Source organism: Protopterus annectens, chromosome 11.part0 (assembly GCF_019279795.1).
Source record: "Protopterus annectens isolate FY-2018-M chromosome 11.part0, PAN1.0, whole genome shotgun sequence".
Taxonomy (NCBI): Eukaryota; Metazoa; Chordata; order Ceratodontiformes; family Protopteridae; genus Protopterus; species Protopterus annectens.
Window position 1 is genome coordinate 1,174,229,359 of NC_056745.1, and position 26,082 is coordinate 1,174,255,440.

Below are 26,082 nucleotides of genomic sequence, written 5' to 3' on the forward strand. Positions count from 1 at the left end.
AGGGTACATTATGTAAAACTTTAATGCAGAGTTTGATAGATGATAGCAAGAGAAGTTCAGGAGGGATGTATACATGAGCAATGCAAAGAAATGGAAGACAACAAAAGGTGAACAGATGTTCAGGAACATGAGTTGTATTAAGGGAAACTTGCAGATAGAAATGGACATGACTAAAGAAAAAATAGAGAAAACCTGACAAACAGAAGAGAAATGATCACAGAATTCAGAGTAGTACCACAGCAGAACTCACTTGCTCCAAAGACAAAAGTTAACCAGGACACTAACATGTACAATTATGGTGTTCTCTAACTACAACCAAACCTCCTGAACAGTGAAGCTAAATGGACACAAAGCTTTCTTAATGCTGAACCATCTGTTGAATTCTTTTAAAATCTGGCAAAATGATAATAAAACACTGCTGCATTTAAATTGCCAGCAGCTGTGGAAAACAAGGTAGCAGCAATTGTATTGGAAATTGTCAGCTTATATTCAACTCCCAAAAATGGTAATTGCTACACAGACTATTCCAATTATAAAACACAGTTGTAGAAAGTACTTCATTCCCCAAATTAGAACTATTTCCCCAGTGCTGAAGTTGCAGTGACTGCAATCCAAGCTCAGTGAAAGTTCAACAGGACAGAAGTTCACTGTCAAAGACCACGAGTTGGAAGAAGAAATTACTCAAATTCAGATGGCCATGAACTTGGAAAACATTGACCTAAAACAATTTGTTTCATTGAACTTTAAGTCGAGAAAGAAGACAACCAGCATTTTTGAACTCCTGGAGACCAGCATTGCCTCCCCCTCCTTTACTCACTCCAGAATTTGTTGAAAGAAGAGAAGGTACAGTAGGACTTTTGTTAAAGAAAATTAGTTGTGCTTAAATCCAGAGAAAGAACAGTAAACAAAAACATAATGGTCAGCTAAGGAAAGTTTTATGAGTTTAGTTTATTTGGTACATCAATAAATTAAGCTTTTACTAATTTATCCTAATATGTCTGGTATATATTTTATGTTTAACAACAAAGTAGACTTCACTGTGGTTATTTCCAACTTCAGTGGGATTCTTTACAAGTTTATAAGAGTCCATATGCCCACTATGCCATGGAAGGAGAATGTGAGTTGGTATGGTCAACACATTTTTTCCAGGCATGCATTGAAAATAGATGTGCTGTGTAGGAATTACTTTTTTCTACTACCACATCCACAGTAAAATCATGTGTAACTGAATGTAAAGTGATGTCTTTCCAGACGTGGTGTCAGAGCTTTGTGTCCCACTTTCTTGCTTCCACCCCGGTAGTCAACTATCCAGACTGTGCCCCCCTACTGCAAATTCCTGGATCCGCCACTGTTAATGAATGGTATAGACATTACCAATGGTATGTGGTCATGCATGCGCAATGGGGACTGTCAATACCAATCAATACTTAATGTTTCAATGCAGGAGGGATAAAAATTGCTGATTTCTGTGCATCAAGGCTATATGTGGTTGTATATTCTTTGTGTCAGTGCTGCAGTGCAGACCAAACTGTCCAGAATGAAGTGGTCAATTAACCATGCAGTTCACTGCATTTCATATGAGTACATTACACAAATACCAGGCAATGAAGTAATAGCATCCAGTAGCAATACTTATTTTTGTTCAAAATCACTTCCTAAAGCTCAATGCTGAGAAACGTATTTGAGCGGTTGTTGACAATTACAGCATGGGTGTGCAGACCTTGGTGTACTGAACATGAACACTAAGTACCAGGGTTTAGTGGTGTTCAGTAGTGCTCCCTGGCAACCTTTCCACAAATAAAAATCACAGAGAAAATGTTGTAATTCTGATTACATTTACAACAGACTTGTTTTATCTTCACATATTACATATATATGCTCAGTGTGTTTTGTTATACATTTCAATGTTGGCTCCAAAGCTCAAATCACAAATGAAGTGTTGTGTTCCTTCCTCATTTGTGTGATAGTATACTGCAAGCACAGGTCTCTGCTGAAGGAGGCTGTGAGACACTACATCTGCTGTGCCTTCTACAGTGCAAATAGGTTTGGCAGTGATGTGTGGTCGTTAGAACTCTGGAGAGTACTTGTGGACAAATTCCACTTGTTAACCTAGCCTTCTCTGTGGCTCAGGGTGTAAAGTCTTTGACCTATATGGAAAAGCAGAGCTGAAGCAGGGTTTGACTGCAGTATGCAGATGATTTTACAAACAGTGTCAGCATGGGATTATTATATTAACTTTTTATCATGACTTTAAGAATACCTCGTAATGACTATTTTAAATATGTTGCCTGGCAGAATTGCGTATGTAATAGCTACTGAAATCATATTTTATACCTACTACATACAAGACGTGCTTTGTGGGAAATCACAAGTTAACTGGGTGTACTATGAGGTGTAAGGCAAACACTCACCACATTATGCAGTAACACCTGAAATGCCATTTAACATGACATACTACAGTTGCTTGTTGTCAGATCTCATACAACTGCTGAGCCCTATAACTGATAAAACATAGAGACCTTACAGAGATACATGGGCAATTCATTCAAAGGAAAGACACATAAAAACAGGCAGTACGAGTTTCACCTAATGCTGGATATGAACCATTTTCAAGATGAAAAATTAAGTTTACATACTTGATCATTATCTCTAGACCCCACCAAGAAAATCCTAATTCACACGTCAAAATCACAGCCTTGAAGGGACATTGATACCCTATTCAGCCAATGGAAATGCAGGTTTTATTCTTCAGCAAAATAATTTACATCCATCAGCCTAATGAATACACCACAGTACAAAGAGGTTAGACAGAAGGAGTGAAGATAGATACAGATATAGAGACACATATGAAAAGGTGGTGCTATGGGTCATTATGTACATTTTTATGGTGTGTCCTCAGTATTAATCAGTCAAGCTCTGTATCAGTAAGTGATGTATGTGGGGAGAAACTGTAGGACAGGCAAAAACTGATGCTGACAGGGGCAGATTAAGGGTGGTTTAATAATTCTTCCTTATGGGCATGGATGTGTTTGCAAATGCTTTTTTGCAACAGTATTCAAAATCTGTTCATAATAGGTTGTTAAAGGGTAAAAATTACGATGCATGTCATTACAAATATCAAAGAAGTATAACATCACAGTAAAAAATAATGTGACATACATCTGGACTTGAACTCTTGATGCTATGGCAAAAAAGCAATCTTCAGACAAGTGATTTATGCCAACATTCCAGAGGAAGTTGCGTTTTGTTACATCCAGTAGTCAAAGAACTGTTAAGAGTAATTGTTGCTAAGTACTGCCTTTATTCTGCCTTTACTCTGTATTCCAACTGAACAGCTTGGTTAAGCACCTTTGTGCAAGGATAATGAGACTAGTGTGGGTGCAGGTAACAATGCACTAGGTTTTGCCACAACACAAGAACAGCCACTCCACTTCACTTGGCATTGGTAAGCAATGTCAATATCTTTGCAAATGCTGAAGCAAAATAATTGAAAGCTTTCTTATGGGCAACTTCTGACTATGGATGCTGTCTGTGATTCTACTTTTTGACCAGATTAAATATGTGAAAAAGGGGTTTTGCTCCCTTTGGTACCACAATTACAGCTGCTTCCTGCCACAATTAAGTAATCTATTCAGTCTTCAACACTGCCTTAAAATATTGGATAGGTATGCAATAAGACATGAGGGGTATAAATGGGAAAAATATTATCTCATACCCAGGGGTATTGTGAGGATTACAGTCCCTGAGCATGATGTGCTATCTGTATCAGGTGTACCCCATGTGCCTTACATTGAGTAACTGTATTTATATCTGCCTGAATTCCACATGTAGTTGTTTACATATAGCAAGATGTTCTGTAGTGTATTTTAATATAAAATATTTCTTCTGCCCATGTCATCTAATTGACAGTAGAACAAGGTTATAACTTTTTAATGTGTGGAAATTGTTTTCATCCTAAATGTTTATTTTTCGATATATTTATTAGATTATCACATTTTAAAAAAGGACACAAGTACAAATTCACAAATACAAAAACAAACAGTAACCTTTTCCATTGTTATTTTCAAGCAGTATATATATATATATATATATATATATATATATATATATATATATATATATATATGGCTCTAGGACTTTTGCACAAAAGTGAAAAAGCCCGAATCCATTATCACTGAACGCACTTTAACAAAACTGCTTTTCACTGAAAAGCGCTCTCGTTAAAGTGCGTTTAAAAAAAATTAAAAATATTTGGCATTAGAATGCTTATAGATTCTTTCAATAATGACAGCGAACAGGTGAAACTGATCTTATATAAAAATTGGTCCTTTTTACATAAGGACAATTTAATAGTGGATAGAATTGGTCATTTACCGAAAGTTGTCTATAGAAGGGGGGTTAATTTGAAAAGCCTCCTCGAAAGTAAAAACACTAGACCCAGTACAAGACTTAATGGCACTATTATATGTGGAGCATGCAAGATGTGAAAGTCTATTAGGACTGGTAGTTCATTTGAGGTGGGTAAAAATTGTAGGTACTTTATCAAATATAAATTGAATTGTGAATCTAAGGGCATAATTTATTTAGCAAGCTGCAATAACTGTCCGGCGTTTTACATAGGTAAAACTGACCGGAAGTTCCGAGAAAGAATCTATGACCATTCTTATGCTATAGCTAAAAACAAAAGTGAAAATGCTTTAGCTAAGCATATTCTTTGAAACAATGGTCATACATTCTATTTCCAAGCCATAGATCAACTCATGCCAGATATTAGGGGAGGCCCTAAATCTTTACTTCTCGAGGTACGTGAATTAGAATGGCAGCTAGCCTTGGATGCTTTCACTTACCCCGACTTGAACGATAATTGTAACATCTCTTGTTTGTTGAAACTAAAAAGTCTTATGAGATGAATCAACTGACTTCATGAGCTGAAGTATTTTTCACTTTACATCTTAAAAATAAACTTTAAAAATAAATGTTAAAAAATATGTCATAGTTAGTCTACATATACAAACATGGGAATACTGATTGTTATTCATTTACATTTACACACTGTTGTATGGTTATTCCTCTTATTTAAGGCAGAGTTCAAAACATGTACTTGTATATATTGACTTATTTTAGGTAGTACTCACTTGATTTTTTGGAATTCACGTATGAGCTACTCTCATTGGAATTTACGCATGAGTTGGCTTGCATTTGCTAGTAGGGTTCTACTAATTATATTGGGTCTTATTTAAGCTGTTATGCTTTTTGAATATTGTTTTCCTATGTGACATATATACAGTTTAATTTTTAATTAAATATTTTAATGTTTTGCTGACACTTTTACTGATTTACAAGCACCTGTTTTATATATATTTTGTTTTGACCGATTGGCTGATGCTATCACACGACATCAGGTGCCAGTCTTTTTAAAAAAAGCTGCTACTTTGTAGTCGATTTGCATTTTCTGAAGAAGTTACCCTATAAGGGTGACGAAAACATGTGGAGTTTTGATAATAAACTGTTTTACGTTAAAGTACTTGGCCTGCAGCTGTTGGATATCCTTTTTTCTGATTTGTCTTCAGTTTGCTTGTTCGTTCTGCCTCTTCAATCGCTTTTGCTGATATGTAAACTTTTAACACTGACTGCCATTGAGTACTGTAAATGTATGTACTTAATGGAATTTTTCTCCTTGGGCCTCAGCTGAAAATGGTTTCTGACCTGTAAAGTTTTCTCAGTTATTAAATGCAAATAAATAAATAAAAAAATGATCTATAGACAGGGATACCATGTATTTGCATACAATCTGTTGGTTAATGACAGAACTACTGAGGAAAATTATGTTGAGCTTTACTTTTTACACTTCCTATTGAAAGATCAAGATTTGTAATTCCATGACCCAAAATGACAAAAATAAAAAGGCCAAAAACAGAAAACAATGGAAGTCAAAAATTGCTTTTCTCCGTTAAAGTTTTTTTGTTTTTGTTTTTTTGTTGGAGGGTAACCCCTTTTGCACCCCCACTGTGGGTGCAAGTGCCACACACTCCTGAACTTATATACACCAACTCTAACATTGCCATACCTCAAAGAAAAGGAAATATTCTGAGGAAAACATTCTAAGATCTAGTATATCTAAATCTGCATTTTTGGTCATTTTGTCTCACTATTCATATCCCCACTTTTCATAAACCTTAGAAAAACAGATTTAAACAAATTAGAGACCTGTTACAATAAAATAGCAAGATTCACTTCTAACCTCCAGCATAGATCACACCACTGCAGTACTCTGCACCTCCTAAAATGGCTAGAACTTCCCAATCTACTTACCTTTAACCAATTAAATTTTACTCATACGATCTTCCACCACAGAGACAACTCCCTGCCCTCAGACACCTAATTCAGTCCTATTCTTGCCCCCAATCACTAAGATCCTCTAACAAAAAAAACAATAATAGCTAGAGATTCCATATTCTCAAACCAAGTATCTAAATTATGGAATTCCTTACCACAGGCAATACTTAATACAACCAACAATTCCAAATTCAAACAACTATTAAAGGAATACCTCACCAACAACTGGCTGTGCTCCTGCACTAAACGAGGCTAAAAAAATGCCTCTCTGCCTCTAACACATTCTTGCTATGACTCTCTTTTTTTTCAGCTTCACCCCTACACTATTATATTGATCCACCCTAAATCCATCTATTTTATTCCCTCACTCATATCATCTTCAACAATCATTATATCTTAACAGTATTAATTTTTTAGATGCTACGGTTCTCAAGGAGAAAGATAGACTGGCTACCAGAATTTATAAAAAGAATGTGGACAACAATGCTTTTTTACACTACAGTAGTATGCACCCTGCAAACACTAGGGTCAGTTAATAAGGGTCAATACGGTTAATGGAAAGAGATGATGGTTTCCTAGAAGAAGGTGTCAGCTTATGTAAGAAGTTCATCAGTAGAGGGTATCCTAAAAAATTAGTCTCAGAAAAGTTTTCTGAGATATGTAATTTAAGGTATTCTACTGAAAATGTGACTCCAAAGCTTAAAACAATCAATTACAGAACTTTTATGCACGTCAGTAATAGTTTACATGACAGAGCTATCAACAACATTATTTCTACTCATTGGAAAATTTTAAAAAGTTGCCCTGAGATTTCAAAAGTGGTTGGAGACAATCCTATTTTTTGTGCAAAAGAAAGGAAAAAGTTTTAAAAATTACATTCAAGCAAAGTTAAAACCTTCTTCTATCCAGTGTGCAAAACGAGGAATGTTTAAATGTTTTAACTGCAATCTACGCAATTATTTATTTACTGATGCCAACAAAATTTGTATTAACAATTATAACATTTCCATTAAGGGATGTTATACATGTAAATCTAAATTTGTGGTGTATCTGGTGGTATGCTTGCCCTGTAAATCCTTTTATGCGGGGGCGCACCACTAGAGAACTGCATAAGAGAATGTAAGAGCATAGACATGGAGTGTTGGTAGGGGATGAGAAAAATGCACTGGGCAAGCATTATAATTAGTTTTGGATGATGTGAAACGGCACAATAGAATGTTTAATGCTGAAGATGAACTTGGATGGTCTGAATATTTCTGTCATCTGAGACTAAATGCATTTTGTTGCCTTTCTAAGAAGGAAGAGGTTAAAGCATTAAGTCATTAACTGTTTTATGTCATGTGACTTTTTCAAGTGAAGGTTTGTATGGCATTATTCAGTCTGATGAAGTCTTGGATTGAGAGATGAAAGCACTTACTGTTTAATGTGTATGTGTATTAAACTTGTTTGGTTTTATTTTATTTTCCTGCTTTTTCTTAGTTTGTGTTATTCAGTTAGTTTGGTTCAACTGCTTTTTTTTTGTAATCATTATCTTCTTCTTTCGGCTTTTCTCGGTTAGGGGTTGCCACAGTGGATCACCTGCCCGCTCATGATTGGCAGTGGAGTTTTACGGTGTCGAGTTCTCAGCCCGGCATCCAACCTTCCAGAGAAGGCACACACACTCACGCCTAGGGCCAATTTAGAATGTCCAATCCACCTACAGCATGTCTTTGGGATGTGGGAGGAAACCGGAGCACCCGGAGGAAACCCACGCAACCAGAGGGAGGACATGCAGACTCCGCACAGAAGCCACACCAGCTGAGGATTGAACGACAGAACCTCTTGTTGTGAGGCGGCAAAGCTAACCGCTGCACCACAGTGGCCCCCCCCTTTTTTTTGTAATCATTATACCTTACTTATTTCTCTAACTTTATTCATGTCTTCTCATATACATGTACTATAAACTATGCATTATGTTCTCAGAATTATGTACTAAGCATTATGTTAAGTACTCCTTTTTTCCTTTCACACCTCTTGTTTTAAAAATTGCTTTTTTCCTTTTGAGAATTTGACTACTGTTAAACATTATTTCATTTAAAACTTTGTAATTTCTGTTCTTTGGAGTTTTTTTCCTCGGGGCTCTGCTGAAAATGGGATGTTGGCCAGTTGAACATTCCCGGTCTGCTAAACAAATTTAAATAAATAAATGTAAACAAATATTCCATGACCTGAACTGAGTCTTGGAATTTCAAACAGTTGCCTTCTTTTATTTTTGATTTGTTAAATGGGTGGATGAGTTGGTCCACAAACCCTTTTCAGTTGTGATCTGGGCTCAAACATGTACACTCAGTCTTCGCTCTTGGCCACCAATTATTTTCATTTTTCATTAACAATCTCCCCTACCTTATCAAAACACCAAACAGCTTAAGGTATGCTGATGACACTGTCATTTTCAAATCTGCTCCAAACCATACATCCATTCTAAATGACCTCCGGAATTACTTAAATAATTGCAATCAAATCTTTGTCCAAAAATGTATCATTTAATATAGTAACATGACCAAATGCATGCATCTGGAACCCTTTCTCATCTAAAAATAAAGCCTAGCTCTACCTCACCTCTTCACATCAACAACTCTACCATTGAGCCACTACCTCCATCAAATATCTAGACCTGCCCTTATCCATAACTCAGAAATAAAGCACTGGAGCAGTCAAGACCACAGAATCAAACTGACTTTAGGCAAAGAATTTAATGGGTTGAAGCGCTTTTCGTTTGATATCTTTAGCAAACTTTTTCAAAACAAACAATACTGGTATTGTTTGTTTTGAAGAAGTTTGCTAAAGAGAGCAAACGAAAAGCGCTTCAACCCATTAAATTCTTTGCCCAAAGTCAGTTTGATTCTGTGGTCTTGACTGCTCCAGTGCTTTATTTCTCAGTTTATCATTTGGAATATCGTTTGCTGTTTGGCTTATCCATAACTCCTCAGACTGAATAACTCAGTTGTAAAACTGACAAACCACTCAACTTTTGCCACATGTCAATATTTTGCCAAACATGAATACAGTCAATCCACATTAGACATGGGTACAGCGTTATAGAATTGTACATTTCGGCTAACAACTCCCTTACCAAGAGTGCCATAAGGAAAAATACACAGTCTAACATGAATATTGAGTTATATGCCTTTAGCAGATAAGAAGATACAAAACTTTAATTGTTAAAAGCAATGTATGAAACATGGGGTATTTTATTATATGCATTAATATTTCACTGGCAGAAAGAATCTCAAAAAAGTGTTTCATGCATCAGGGTACAGATGACTGAATGTGAAAGAAATGTGCAAGGGGTATGCAACCATGGGCTGCAAGAAATGGAAATGCTGTAATTTTTTTCAGAGCAATGGTTATGAAAATTGCATATGTTTCGGCATAACTCATAATGAGTATGTTGGACTTGACTCAGTGTCACAGTGAACAACATGTGAGAGAGTCACTGTTCTTGGCTAGTCCTTTTCTAACCTTAGATCTGCAAATAAGCAGGCAAATATCAAAACATTGAGCATCTGTTCACTTGGTTTCAAAAGCTCTTACCCTCTATATTATCTATTTTATTGGTGAAATGCAACAATTTATTGCTCACATTACTATTACTACAATTCTCTTACTTTCTAATAAACAGAGTTTTGGCAAAAAAAGTGGGAGAAAGCAATGACTGTACACCAACCTACAGTGTTTGACCTGAAGAGAATTAAGGCTGTATATAATAAGTTTTTCATATTTAAACTTTATGAAATACAGCAAATTATCACATTACTAAGATTACTGCCTGGCATGTATTACTTGGAAAGTACTGCAAGATGTCTGCAAAAAGCTGACATCACTGTGGACAAATCTGCCACTTATACATGACTACAGGATGTCTATCTAGTAGAGCTGCAGATACACTAGTTTGTTTACAATTCATATTTACATCACTGTGTCAGCATGTACGTATGGCAAAATGCTGATTAAGATTTCTGCACAGACAAATCTGTTGTAGATGTTAGGTGTTTAGCTGATATGTTTCATGGGATATTGTCACTTGTTTTCAAAAATATACAAAAGAAATACAAACATAACCCTCAGGTTATTGCTATATATAAAATCAGGTTATTAGCTGGAATGTTAACAACTGTGGCAGTGCAGAGATCTACATGGGCTAAACAGTCTTTATCTTTATACTTTTTGTGCGACTGTTACAGTTCAAAAGTTAAGAACATTTGTTTTTGTATGGTATTTAGAAAAGTATTTTCTGAAAAAAAGTTCAGGATGCACTACTGTTTTTAAGGACAACATTTTCCTCTCCTGTGGAGTGAATGAGCTAAAAAAATGCATTTCTACCTCCCTGACATCTGATGGTATTTAAACACAAACATGTTACTGAAATAACAGCATTTAATGTAACATTATGTTTGTCAAGCTATTACTGTATCAGTAAGCTAGGAATGGAAAATTTGGTTCAAGTCTCAATAGCAACTTTACCCAATTAATTCTGTAATAAATCAATTCCTCTATCAGTACCAGACATACATAACTGAACAGTTTTATTTCATTTTAAGTTGTTTCAAACAATTAGTAATGGAGAAGTTAACATAGTAAGCATACGCATACACACAGAAGCTAAAGACACAGACAACAATCCCAATCTGAGAGAAAGAGATACACATACATACACATAGTCACGTGCGTGTCTGCAAAGGAATGGAATACAAAAACAGCAGTAGTGGTAGGGAAAAATTACAATACAGCTGATGTAATAAACAAAAACACAACTTACTTTTTGGCATATCTCCTGTACTACAGGCAGAAACGGTTCTGCTTCTATCATGTGATGGACTGCTATCTTCTCTCTCTATTGTCGATCCATCATCAGATGCAGCTGACTGACAAGCTACAGATTCTAAAGGTCCAGGAAATATAGAACATGGATGTCTGGAAAACTGCAGCTCTGGACTTTTGTGTCGTCCATTTGGCAACAACTCACCATTAAACTGTTCAAAGGGACTATTAGAAATGTAATTACTCTGAATATTTGGCTCATCTAAGATATACTCTTCAGTATTTACACAATCTTCCTCTTCATCTTCATCATCTTCATCTTGTTGGTCCAGCAAGAGAGGGCCATTTTCAACATGTCCATTAGTTTTAGGAGATTCTAGCCAATTGGAGTTTGTATTAATCAAATTTTGGTCAACCTCTTCATCCTCATCATCCTCATCATCTTTTCCAGTGTTTTCTTTTTCTGCATCTTCCTTTTCATCTTGGTCATCAACATCATCTTGAAAGTTTAAGAATACATACATTATTTGAATTGTACATTGTGCAGCGCATGGCACATTAACTACAAGAAGCAATTCAGTTACACACTGTAAATAAAACTGTGTCAAGTATCTGGCATGTGTTAGAAAATGTAGAAAAAAAACACAGCATAAGCAAATGCATTGCAAAGCAGCAATTCTTTTATGGTTCCATCTAAATAAAGTAAATGAAAGACAGTATTATACTTGCTTGTAAAGTCTTTGTACTATGCCTTACAAACTAAATTTTTACCATGGGTGAAAAAAGAAGTTATGTACTCACCATAACATTCCATCTGAGTAGTTGTTCTTCATTTGTCTTCAACTTGTGGATTACGGATCCATATCAGATCTGACTCGGCCACATATCCACCATCTGATTCAAGCTCGAAGCTCCTCCCCTTACCCACAATGCCCCTATCTCCTTCTCCCCTTCAGATCGAGTTTGTTGCCCAATCCATTACTCACACCTGACCCAACAGGACCTTGTCACTACCAGAAAAACATTTTTTGAGCAAAGAGCAGGGCAAAGGACATCCTGAAGGTGTCAAACTTATATATATATATATATATATATATATATATATATATATATATACAACAACAGTACAGACAAGGCCAGGGGAAGAAGGGGAGGATGGCTTGAAGACAAATGAAGATCAACTAGTCAAATGGAACGTTATGGTGAGTACATAACTTCTTTAAATGAAGTAGCTGTCTTCATTTGTTCTTCAACCTGTGGAACAGAGTCCCCAGTTACTATAAACCTGGGAGGCTCTCATGGAAGGATATTCCGTAGCACAGCGGAGCCAAAGGATGCCCTGCTCCTGGATACAATGTCCAGTTTATAATGTGAAATGAAGGTATGAGATGAGGACCAAGTACCTGCAAAACAAATATCATCCAGCGAAACTCTGGGCCAAAAAGCTGCTGGAGTGGCCATAGATCTGGTAGAATGTGCTTTTACCTGACCTGGTGGGGAAATCCCCCTGACAGAATACACCCAGATAATACACTGGGAAATCCAACAGGCAATAGTAACGTTGGATATTGGTTTCCTTAAAAAGGGTCTGGAATAAGAAATGGTCAGACTTACAAAATGCTTTTGTCCTGTGCAAATAGAAACAGAACTGTCGATGCACATCCAATAAATGCAATTTATAGTCTCTCTTACTTTGAAAATTTGGAAAGAAGACCGGAAGATTGATCATCTGATTAATGTTGGTCTCCGAAGCCACTTTGGGATGAAAAGATGGGCTAGTACACAAAGACACTCTGTCCTTATGGAAAATCATATAAGGGGCCTTGATCAATTGTGCTTGAAGTTCCGACACTCTCTTGGCAGAAGTAATGGCAAGAAGCTGAGACTTTCAAACACTCCAGTCTACATAACTGAAAGAGATCTTCTACTTGCCCATCAGCACTACACTATAAATGAGTCAGATGTTATGCTGGACACCCTCTAAAGATGCCAGGCTACTGCAAACAGACCTCACTTTGAAACCAAGATACACAGCTTTGCAGCTTACAGCCACTGCAGCCAAACATGACTCCAAAGATGCAGAAGATAACTTAAACCAAGAACCAAAAGGAATTAAGCTCCAACTAGTAAGTTGGAATCACAATGTCACCCAGACAAGGAGCCAAGTGGTGACAGAAATAACTAAAACTGTGGCGAATGAGCCTTAATCTGTCTAAAGATGAAAAGGCCATCAACAATATACTACAATAAAAGTATGTTCCTTTTGGTTCTCAGTTTACGTTTGTGTCTGTATCTTCGGAGTCATGTTTTCATCAAACAGAAGTAACAAGGAGGTTGGGGCTGGTATTTTTGTTACCTACGACACGTTCAACAACTCCATGGGCAACTTAATCCAACTTACTGAACAGCTTACGCAACATATGGAGGAGGTTTCCAATGCTATCAGAAGAGTGAGTGCTTCATACAATTGGAATATTACTCTAGCGGAACAGTTGCAGCCAGCGCCTGTTAATTTTGGTGATGAGGGTCGACAATGCCCCAAGTGAGAGACAGGGAACAAACGCAATTACCCAGCCATGGCAATCATAATTATTTTAACCTTGGTGAGTGGCTGCACAGTAGTTCTGTACCCGATAGCAATTATAGACTAACAACCAAGGTCTCAAAGTCCAAAGTCAGCTGCATATTTGTGAAAAGAAAGTTTTGAAATGTCATAAATTGTAGTTAGAGAACAGTTATTTTAGGGAGTGTATCAGAAACAAAACTGTTCCCAAGGGACTTTGACTTTGGAAATATCCAGCAGAACTTGTTGAAGGTACTGAGATTTAACGTACTTTCATTGCAATATATTGTTGATGGCCTTTTCATCTTTAGAAAGCTTAAGACTCATTTTAGGGGTGAACAAACTGCCTTACTGGTCGAAAATGCAAAGACACCGGCTGTTGCTTCCACTTTGAATGCTAAAGGTAACATTGACTGAAAAACTTCTTTGTTATCTCCACCAATTTTTCCCACTCTGCCAGTGCAGTTGTAAGAGACTTTCAGGCAGGGTCGGTCCCTAAGTCAGGAAAGAAGAGGGTGCAGGAAGCAGCAGACCTTAACACAGATGATTATGGGAGCTGTAATAAGGAACAAGATGTTGGGACTTTAATGTATAACATTTCTTCATTTCCTTTGAGTTGTTATCAATTAGCAGTTTTGAATAAAGGTCTTTCCTTTATTCCAGTAACTCATTCTGATATTGCTGATGTACTATTAGACCTTAAATTATTTGTGAGAAACATGAATTTAAAAAAACTTATTTCATAATCATACACATTTCTTTTAGTAAACCTAGCACTTGTGTTCCAGTGATGCATCCTCTTATGGATGCTTTTTTTTTGAGATCTTGTGAACAAGATGTACAGAAAGTTCTGTCCTTTGAGCATAGAGATTTTTATTTCATCTAACATTTCATGAGCATAAAGCACTTAAAGAACTTCACAAATCATTTTTGATAGAAATTCAGCCAGCTGATAAGGATTTACGGAAACCCCCAATGAGACCAATAGTTTTGAGTCGTGGCTGGTTAACTGAGCTTTTATCTATTTATGTTGAAAATATGTTAAGACCTCTGCTAGATACTGTATATACAGTTTTTAAAGATAAAAAATGTTTGGTTTATAAGAATCATAAGGTGGTTTCCATGAAGCATCTAATTATTTTTTGTAATGGTAGATGTTTGTTTTTGTTTACTGTGATACCTAATGATGCTGGTGTTAAGAATATTAGGCAGTTTTTATCTCAGCACAGCAATTTTACTAATGATAAAGTTAATTTGATTTGCTTAGCATTAGAACTACGTTTGGAAACAATCTGTTTTTGTTTGAAAATAAGTTTTATTTACAGAAGACAGGTGTTCCTATGGAGACTATGCCAATAGTTACACCAGTAGGGTTTTGGCACATTGGGAATTGAAAGCAGTACTGAATGGTAACTCTTTTGTGGATTTTATCAAATATTACAGATGATTTTTTGATGATATTTTTTTTTATTTGGACAGGTTCAGTACAAGAGTTGCATGATTTTATATAGCATCTACAAAGCACAACTTCTTTTTTGTAGTTTACGCTTAAATATTCCTATACTCGTTCTGAATTTAGATGTCGCTGTGTTAAAGGATACTGAGGGGAAAGCCACTACCAGAATGTACAAGAAACCTTCTAGGAGGAATGCCACCTTGCAGAGGTCTAGCATTCATCCTCAGCATGTTTATAAAAATGATTTAAGAGAACAGTTTATGAGAGCTCCTAGGTAAAATAATACTCAAGTTTTATCTGAAGTTTTTAATGATTTGTGCAAAGATTTTTTAGCTAGGGATTATCCAGTTAATGAAATTGATAATACTATTGCTGAAGTTTATTCCAGTAGAAAGGCTTAAAGCTAAGCCGTTTTTTTTCTGAAAATAAAGATGGAGCCAATAAAACTGTTGTCACTCACGGACTGAGGCAGGTTAACTCAAAGGTTGTACTCACATATTCAAGTGATGTTAATTTAATATGCGATTATGTAAAGAAGAACTGGCCAATTTTAATGGTAGATGAGGTCTTTAAAAAAACCCTATGGGAACAAACCAAAGTTCTCTTTTAAGAACAGTAAATCTCTTAAGCGTCAGTTTTGTTATAAACATATGAAAGATAAGATTAAATGTTCAGAACACAGTGGGACATTTCCATGTAACTCCTGTAGCACCTGTAAATATATTCATATTGCTTATCAGTTTATATATCCTGATTTTAGTCATTGCTACAGATTTGATTTCTATTTTGACTGTAAAAGTGATTTAGTCTGTTTAACATTGTTTAGCATTGTGAGGTGCATGTTCATGTTTTTATGTAGGTAAGACCAATAGCGCTCCTTGAGAGAATGTATTCTTGAACATGTATATGATATTTGTAAATTGAAATTATCTAATGCTTTGGCAAAACATATTAATACTTTTGGTCAAACACATTCTTTTAAGTTTGCTGTATTACAATTGACTGATTTTTGGTCTAAGAGAGGGGGTGATCATGTGACAATGACTGAATGTGTTAAACTGAGATGGATTCTAGAATTGCAAGCTGACAAAGGTTTTGTGTTAAATGGTACTGTTCTTTAAAAGTGGCAGTTAAATCACATGCCCTTATTCATCAATTTGATTAGATTGGGTACTTAAATGTGTCTGACAAATATGTTTGAATTGTCTGAAGAAACACCTTGGGCATGAAAGCACTTACAATTTTTATTGTGTCAGTAAAAGCTCATGCTTTTAGTTTTATCCTTGCTATGGTGGTCAATCCTATCTCTTTGAATTACACTGGGTTTGGTTTGTCCGGACTGTCTTTTATCCTCTGTGTTTACTTTTATTACTTGTACTGCCTATTTAAGCATGACTTGGACCAGTGGATGGGTAATCAGAAGTTCACCCTTGGTCTGGCTCCTATGTATCTGACGGAGAGAGGCAGTCAGTAAATCATCCTCTAACTCAAATATAAATCAAATTTTATGGGTCACATTTGAGTTGCATACACCTACGACTCTATGAGCCTGCGAACAATGATCATCTATAAGGAAATATAGTGTAAGAAAGTATGTTTTGTTGGTGGATCTTGATGCAGAGAAGACATTCAATTGAGTCAGCAGTGATTTTTTTCAGAAGGGCAACAGTAACATTTGCTTTTCCTAAGAAAGTAACAAAAGGATATTAGAAGGGTCAGAGGTAAAAATTAAGGTGGGAGGGTTCCTCTCTAACAAGAGAGGCCAGGCAAGGATGTCCTCTTTCTCCTTTATTTGCTTTATATATGGAATCAATGGCAAAGAGAATAATGGACTTACAAATTCAGGGATATAACTGGTACAGTAGTCAAGAAAATGTGACTTTATTTGCAGATGACATATTATACTTGATAAATTCATAAAAGGACATTTCAGTGATTTGGAACATTTTGAGACAGTTTCAAGTATTTTCTTGACATAAAATAAATGATGGTAAAACAAAGGCTATAGCAGTAAACTACGCACCCACACATGAATTTGTTCGGCACCTAAATAAGCCCTAATAATTAAAATACTTGAAGTATATTGCTAACTAGGTGTATAGTCCAGGAATCTTTATCAAAGATCCAGGAATCTCCTTGCCTGAAGATTTCAGGTCATGTAGGATTCCCAAACTACAGAGGGGTAAAGTCTCCCATAAGTAGGGTATTAGGGTGGATGGTAAGTGTTTCCGGTAGGTCCAAGCATGCACTGTGAGCTTCTTGGGACATGGAGACTGACCTATAGCTGGCTAGGACATGGTACGGGATTTTGTCTTTGGTGATCTGCACACGAAAGAATTCCACCCCGTCATCCTGTTTGACCACTCTAGAGGTATTCTTGTTATTAATGTATATTGAGACACCTCTGTCTTTAGCCCTTCTCTGTGCAGCCACTGATCTAAAAGTGTGAAAGGCACTGCCGGGGTACTCCCTGGCACTTTAAACCATGTCTTGTTAATTGCACAGGTATCTTTATTCTCAAGTGTAAGGAGGGCTTGGAGGAAGTGTGTTTTTTATTTAGACCCCTGGAATTGAGCAGTAACACCTTGAGGTTCTGCTGAGTTGATTTTGCTGTTAGAAGGTTTGTCAATTTGGCACTGCCTACAAAAAGGCACTATGGTAGCAGAAAAAGCCTTAGCCAGTATTTGAAAGCCTAGAGGGGAAAGTTGCAGACCATCCTTGGCAAAGCAACATGCCCTGTTAACCATGTCCTCCCAAGCTAACAAATATTGGATGCCCTTAGAATGACACGTCAAAGTCACCCAGTTAATGAAATCAATAACTTTTTGCTCACATTGTGGCATCATCCTCAGTGATGATATTATGCTGCTCACTGCCAGGCTCATACCAGCCTGAGTCACATAATCTGAAATCTTCATAATGTTTCTCTTCAACTCCATAATGTCTCTTTCCTAATAATACTGTCAAATGTTTGCCTCCTCGCCACATAAAAAAGACACACTGATCCATATCAATTAATTTTGGCAACATTACTGTCATTCTCTTAGCTAGTGTAGATATACACACTTTATAATAATGGTTTAAAATTAAAATTGGTCTATATGAAGCTGGATCTGATGAGACTGTACCTTTGGTGTCTAATACAGACGATATAGTTTTCTTCCAAGATGCTGGTACTATCCTTGTTTAACAAAACCCTCCAGATCTGTATCACTTTCTTACCTCCTAACATCTACAGAAATACCATCTGTATCCAAAGAATTCCCTGTTGATTGATTAGACATCACCCTTTTTATCTCATCCCTTCCTATCTCAGATATTTATTATCAACTTCCTCTAACCTTGCCATAGTTAAGTCTTTCATAAATATTTACACTTCTGCCATTTCTTGGTTTCCCCATTCCTCCACTTTATAAAAATGTTCATACAATATTTGAAATATTTTTAATACCTCTAAAGGATCTCTGGTTAGCTTTCTTGTCATAGGCTCCTTAGTATGGAGACATCCCTTTCAACTTTCAGTTGCCTATGGCATCACTCTAAGAGTTTTTCAGCTCTGGGGTTGTTATAAAAAAAATTAAGTTATGTCTTACCATAACGTTTCATCTGTGTTGTTGATCTTCTCCCATTCATCATTGATGGGTTTGGTTCCCAGTCCCTTGGAACAGTGTCGGCCTAATACCAAGCTCGCATACACCAAAAACTCTCAAGCTAAGCTGCTACCCACAATGCCCTTCTCCCCGTTACCTCAGATCGAGTTTGCATAAGACATATAGAAATAAAGCAGAGGCCATTTCTGCTCAAAAAAACCCTGACACACCACAAGGACCCATGAGATCCACCAGGAGCAGAGGGTGGAAGAAGATAAACAACACACATGGAACGTTATGGTAAGACATAACTTCTTTATCTGATGTTGTTAATCTTCTTTCAATTCATTACTGTTGGGACAGATTCCCAAGCTACCTGGGAAACCTGGGTGGCCCTTACGGAAGAACATTCCTGAGCACCATTGAGCCGAAGGCCACTCTTCCCCTGGAGACCATATCCAACTTGTAATGTTTGATGAAAGTATGTGGCTTAGCCCAAATGGCTGCTGTGCAAATGTCGTCCATAGAGGCTCTGGAGTGAAAGGCTAAAAAGGTTGCTACAGCTCTAGTTGAATATGGTTTGATATTGTGAGGTCTAGGCTTGTTTGCATACGAATATGAAAAAGAAATACAATCTCTGAGCCACTTTGATAAAGTGACTTTTGAAACAGCATATTCTATTCTTGGACCAGAAAAGGAAATGAAAAGTTGGTCTGACTTGTGGATAGATTAAGTCCTGTCTAGGTAAAACAATACTTGCCTATGCACATCTAAGGAGTGTTGGCATATTCTCCTTTAATCGAATAGTTTGGGAAAAACACTGGGAGCTCGATGGATTAGTTCACAGAAAAGTCAGAAACCACTTTGGGGAGAAAAGCTGGATTAGTACGTAGAGATACTTTGTCTTTACGAAAAATTACGTATGGTCTCCTGATGCATAAGGCCTGTAATTCTGAGATCCATCTAGCTGAAGTGACAGCTATCAAAAAGAGAGCTTTCCATGAGAGAAATCTGAGGTCACATTTTGCAGCAGGCTCGAAGGGGGGTTGAGACAATGACTGCAGTACGAGGGATAGATTCCACATCTCTAAGGGATGCCTAATTGGAGGTCTGCTGTGAAACACTTCTTTGAGAAAGGTTTTGCATAGACGAATGGACATAAGTGGAGTGCCCTCTAATCTGTTATGGAAATTGCTGCTAAATGGACTCGTATGGTAGAGGCTGATGCTCCATTTTCAAAGAACTCAGAAAGGTATTGAAGGATAACAGAGACTGGAGCTGAGAAGGGATCTAGCATCCGTTCTTTAGACCATAAAGAAAACCTTTTCCATTTATCTCTGTAAAGTTTTCTGGTGGATGGTTTATGGGAGGCCAGAATAATATCGCGGACAGATGAGGAAAGGGCTTCCTGCCTGGTGACTAATGGAAGTGGAGAAACCAAGCCATCAGCTTGAGACTGGACAGATTTGGGTGAGTCAACCCTTGGGGGTGAGAAATCAAGTCTGGACGAGTGTCCAGGATCCATGGAGGCTGTAACAGATGAGGCCAGAGGAAGGGGAACCACACTTGACGAGGGCAGAATGGGGCAATGAGGATCACCTTTCATGTCAACCGAGTAGCTTTCTTTAAGAATAGAGGTATCAAAGGAATTGGAGAATATGCATAGAGGAGACTCATGGGCCAATCGTGAGTCACAGCATCTCTCAGGGACTCCTCCTCTGGTGGAAAGAGGGCAAAGTAGCTGCTGCATTTGTTGTTCATAGGGGAGGTGAAGAGGTCGCAGCAGGGCTGGCCCCATTGGCAGAAAATTTCTGCCGTCACTCTAGGATTGAGAGACCACTTGTGTGGAAGGAGAATGCATCTGCTCAACCTGTCCGCAATCACACTGGAACTCCATGGGATGTGCATTGCTATTAGAAAGTGGTCAGAAACCATCGCCCAGTGCCAAATTCTCATGGCCTCTCGACACAGAGGGTAGGATTTGGTTCCTCCTTGTTTGTTGATGTACCAGACTACTGACATATTGTCTGACTGAATTGCAATCATTCCAGGGGGGGAAGAAGTGGATGTAATGCCTGCAACGCTAACAGCACCGCTCTTAACTCCAGAACATTGATATGCAGATTGGCCTCTAAGCTCGACCACATGCCTTGGACCGTCTTTCCCTGAAAATGGCCCCCCACCCTATCAGGGAAGCATCCGTGGTCACAGTGGTGTTGGGTTGAGGGGGCTGAAAGGGGTGACACCAAAGTTCTGTATCTGGCCTCATCCACCAGAGGAGATCCTGCTTGCAAGAGTTGGTTATGATCACCTGCAAGTTTAAGGGGTGAAGATTTGCATACCACTGGGGACAATAGGAGCCACTGCAACCTTGTATAACCTTGCCAGAGGAACTATTGGGATGGCTGCAGCCATGGACCCCAGAGCTTGGAGAACTTCCCTTGTTGACACCTTCTTTTGACAGAGTATCACATGCACCTGCAATCTTAACCTCTGAAGCTTGTGAGCTGGGAGAGATACCAGACAAAATAGAGTATCGAAAACTGCCCCTATAAATTTCAACTGGTGGGTAGGTTCTAAGTTGAATTTCTCCCAGTGTACAGTGATTTCCAGGGACTCTGCTAGTGAAAGGGTGTATCAGAGGGCCATAGTCAGAAGACGCTTGATGGGGGTAGAGAAAAGCCAATCATCCAAACATGGAAACACCTGGAATCCTTGAAGTCTCAGATGAGCTGTCACCACTGCTAGACATTTTGTGAACACTATGGGGGCTGTCGAGAGACCAAATGGCAGGGCTCGGAACTGGTAATGATTGGCTCCTAGCCGGAAGCGAATGAGACTCCTGGAGCATTTGCCCATTTTGATGTAGTAATATGCATCTTGGAGGTCTATTGAGCACATCCAAACATCCTCCCTTAAAAAAGGGAGAACAGATTGAATTGTGACCATGCGGAACTTGGTTTGTACAACTGATTGTTTTTAAGTGTCTGAGATCCAGGATGGGTCTTCAGTCTCCGGTCTTTTTTGGCACTAAAAAGAATCTTGAGTAAAACCCAGATCCGCATTGGTCTGGAGGGACTGGTTGGATGACTCTTTTTTTTGACACAGCTTTGCTATCTCTGAAGCCGCTTCTTCCCTTTGATTGGGTGGAACATCGGGAAGGTTTTTTGTAGGTTTTGGACAAGAGATTAGAGGGATGTAATAGCCTCTGGAGATTATTCTCTGCACCCATCGATCGTTTGTAATAGAGCACCAGGCAGTTTGGTGCAGAGAAAAATGAGCCCCAACTGCTTCCAGAGGAACGCAATTGGGCAATGCTTCAGGAGCGTTGATAACACCACCCAGAGAAGGAATCTCTGAAGTCTTGGTTTCGGGGACCGCCTCTTTTCCTAAAGGGGCATCTTCCACCATTGAAACCCCTTCTGCCTCTGGGGGAATCCTCGCCACGTGCGTTATGGAAAGGACCCTGAGATTTTTTTGTGCCAGATTTTCCCACTCCTCTGGTTCCTGGAAAAGGAACCCTGAGGCTTGGAATAACATAGGCCAATGGCAGACAGAGTCTTTCCATCTTGCTTGCACCTGGCTAGCATGTCCTTCACTTTAGAACCAAACAGGGAAGATGGTTCAATAGGGGCATTCAAAAAGGAGGACTTGGAGCCCACGCGGTCACAGATGCGCATCTAGGCATGATGCCTCATGACTATGCCTGCTCCCGCAGCTCTGGCCATCCCTTCGGTTGCATGAGAGAGCAGCCTCATGGACAAATTGGAAGTAGATTCAAGGGTGGCAAGTTGAGAGGCAACCTTGTCCCGTGCCTCATCAGAAACTTGACCCACGGGGGATCCAGAAAGTTCAGTAATCAGATCTCCTTGGAGCCTCGTGAAGTGTGCCAAGTAGTTCAGGGACCTGACAGCAAAGGTCGCTGAAGCAAAGACTCTCTTCCCCAACCTGTCCACAGCCCAAGACTCCCTGTTGGACAGCAAGACTTTCTTCCGCTAGATCCTTTTTCGTGGCCGCAGCCACCACCTTAGCGTCACCTGGCAAACCTTTAGACCAGTGTGGGTGCTCTTCTAGGGGAGAAAGAATCTTATCAGGTCTCCGGGTATGGCATGCTGAACAACAAGCTGGATTAACTCGTTGGCAGGCTGGGTCACCCAAGAGGTAGAGGGCCAGGAGCGAAAAGCCTGCAAGAACACAGACTCCTCCAAGGAAGGGTTGGAGGGCTTCCAGCCACCCCTCTGTTTTAATACTTCCAGGATGTCTCCGAAGGAGACATCACTGGGGGTGACCACGAGGACCCCTCCCCATCATCGTAGTCCATGTCTTCTGTCAAAGACTCTTCAGTAGAGTCTATGAGCTTCCTCTTGCATGCCTTCTTCCGAGGGAGTTCCTCAGTGGGAATATCTGAGGAAGACTCGGAAGGTAGGTTATCCTGAACTGGGGTTTCCTGAAGCTTCTCCTCCCGGTGTCCTGGGGAGGTGGCTCGTGGTAGCTGTAGCTCAGAGGGAGCAGGATGAAGTTCTGACATCAGAGGAGTGCTTCCTGAAGCAAGCACCCTCTCCATCACCCAGAAACCGGGCCTGCCTGAAGAGGAGTGGGAGCCCGAAACCGAGAAGACAACCTCGGAACTGGGGTCACACCCCACTCCACAGGACCCACTCCCAGAGATTGAGCCTCAAGCAGGATCAAGGCAGGCATTATCCCTGGATCCGAGGACGGAACCGATAAAACACTCGGAACCGTGCCCCGAACCAAGGACTCCACCCCCCCCCAACCATGAGTCTGAGGAAGGGCCTGTTCTGTCGGAACCGAGAACCAAAAGGATGGCCTTGAAATCTCAGTGACAGTCACTGTCAGCGTTGAAGAACAGGTTTCCACAAAAGACATCGGAGCAATGGGCTTCGGCGCCAACGGGTCCAAAGGAGGAGAATACATCGGAGTCCTAGGAGACATAGACCCATGTCCCAGAGGGGGAAGAGTCTTTGGAACAGTGGGTATCCCTCTGGCCATTAACAGCTGATCCAACAGGCGCACCACATCAAGTTTGGATAGATTCCTGGTGGACCTTGTGGATACTCCTGTAGGGGAGTCAGGTCGATCCAAAAAAGGGCTATATATTTGACCCAGAAACAGATCCAAAGAGAGGGAGTATCGGGTTCATGATGTCTGAGCTGATGGCACCATAGTCTCTAATTTGGAGACAGGAAGCAAAGGAATCAATGGTGCAGTAAAAGGGCTCAGTGCTGATGGGGCACTCTGAATCGATGTCATAGGCTCCAAAGTAGTGGCAGAGGTCGGTACCACTTTCGATGCAGTCGAGGGCTAGGTCGGTGCCGTAGCTGGAGGGGTCAGTGCTGATGGTAGCACCGACATCAAAGTGCTGATGGTAGCACCGACATCAAAAATCTGGTTTTACCAAAACTGCTGGAGTCACAGTAGTATTTGGAGCAGAGCTTGGAACAGCAGGGGTTGGAGCCGAAGTAGCAAGTCTATGCTCTGAGGAAGTTTTGTGGGCCTTATGTTTAGGTGTCTTACCTCTATCACCAGCAGGTGAAGAGGGATCAGAGTGGGGATGTTTCTTGTCCTTCATTGGAGGGGTTGAGACCTCCGAAACAGAAAGGGCCTCTGAGAAAGGAGAAGCAAGAAGACCTTTCAAAGTCAATTTGCTCTTGCGTTCATTCAGCGTCCGCTGACTGAAACTTTGACAGATTTGACAGGGGGGGGGGGTTGAACAGAGAGATGTGGAACCGCCAGGCAATAAACGCAGTTGTCATGACAGTCGCTGTTAGAGAGTTTACTATTGCAAGAGGTGCAATGCTTAAACCCCGAAGTCCCTTTTTTTTCAGACATGTCCACAAACACACTAACAACAAGTGTACTAAACTAGAGTCCCAAATATGGAGAACACCTGGAAAGGAAAGAAAAAGGAAAGAAGATACCAACAATGATATCAAGAGATACCACAAGGGTAAGGAGAGGGCGTACCAGCGATGGTAAGAAGAATTAACCAACAGGTAGAGCTAGGTATGAGAAAGTTACAAAAAACTCTAAACTAGTAAAGTAGAAAGTCAACAGTTTTAAAAAATGACAGGAGATATATATATATATAAAAATATCAAGAAAAAGTACCACTTAGCTTGAGAGCTCGGTGAAATGCTGCTATATGGCTATGCGGCAAACGAGATCTGAGGTAACAGGGAGAAGGGCATTGCAGGTAGCAGCTTAGCTCGAGAGTTTTTGGTGTATGCGAGCTTGGTATTAGGCCAACATGGTTCCGAGGGGTTCGGAACCAAACCCATCCGTGATGAATGGAAAGAAGATTAACAACATCAGATTAGTGAACTTTCTAACCTTGTGCATACCATCCAAATACTCCATTATTTTTCCTTTAACACTCAGCAATTGCTCCTCTTCTTGTTATCTAAGGCTCCCCTTCCATTGTAGTACTTTAACCTAGGACAACTCCTCTAAGAAATTCATGTTACTTCGTTCCCATATCTCATTCTCTCTTATTTCTACCATATTTTAAACTATTTTCATTTTATCCCACTCCTTAGCTATCTTTTCTGAATAAATGCCTATTTTCCCTAATAACTCTTTTTTTTTTTTAAACAAGAAACATCTTTATTAACTTATTCCTTATGACACAGGCAATCACACATTTATATAAATGAAAACAAACCATACTGACAATCTTACTAGCAAGCATTATACATCACAAACCATATCAACATAATTTTAGTTGCAAACCTTATGCATCACTTATAATCTACCCAGTCACTGTCAGTTAAACATTACATAGTTCTAAATCCTGTCTCCTTTTTTCCTCCCTTGTATGTATTGTTCTCACTATTCCCATTTTTTCTATGTAATTTGCTCCTACCCTTTTCTAAAGATCTCACTTCCAGTTGTTTTCTCTCTGTTACATTTACGACTTCTAGTACAGTTAGTTTAGACTTTGATTTCCATTCTCTGGTAATTGCTTGTTTTAGTAGTCACCATAATTAGACTACATACACCAATTTGCTCACCCAGTACCTCTGATGGAGTAGTCTGCAGGGAATTTTTAAAGTCTTCCTGAAAATAAGTATCCAATTATGTCTTTCTTCCCCATTACACCTCCAACATTTGCCTGTCTACCTCCGAAAAATTTTCAGGAATCTACTTGTGGTATAAAAATAACTATTTATACATTTCCAAGCAAAAATCTTAAATCTTTCAGATATTGTTGCATATTTAGGAGAATTACATAAATAACCCTCCATTGTTTCTTTGTGAATCGCTTATCCAATCTCTCTTCCCAATCTTTTCTATCCTCCTGTGACCAAATCTTATAG

At 39.0% G+C, this 26,082-nt stretch overlaps 1 protein-coding gene across 2 annotated transcripts in view; it reads right to left on the reverse strand.

Moving 5' to 3' along the window:
* Positions 1–26,082, reverse strand: part of SRPK2 (SRSF protein kinase 2) — a 3,154,866-nt gene that overhangs the window by 823,587 nt on the left and 2,305,197 nt on the right. For both annotated transcript variants that reach the window (XM_044088527.1, XM_044088528.1), the window contains exon 11: positions 11,135–11,635. In XM_044088527.1, the coding sequence (XP_043944462.1) occupies positions 11,135–11,635 (501 nt within the window). The remainder of the gene's footprint in view (positions 1–11,134; positions 11,636–26,082) is intronic.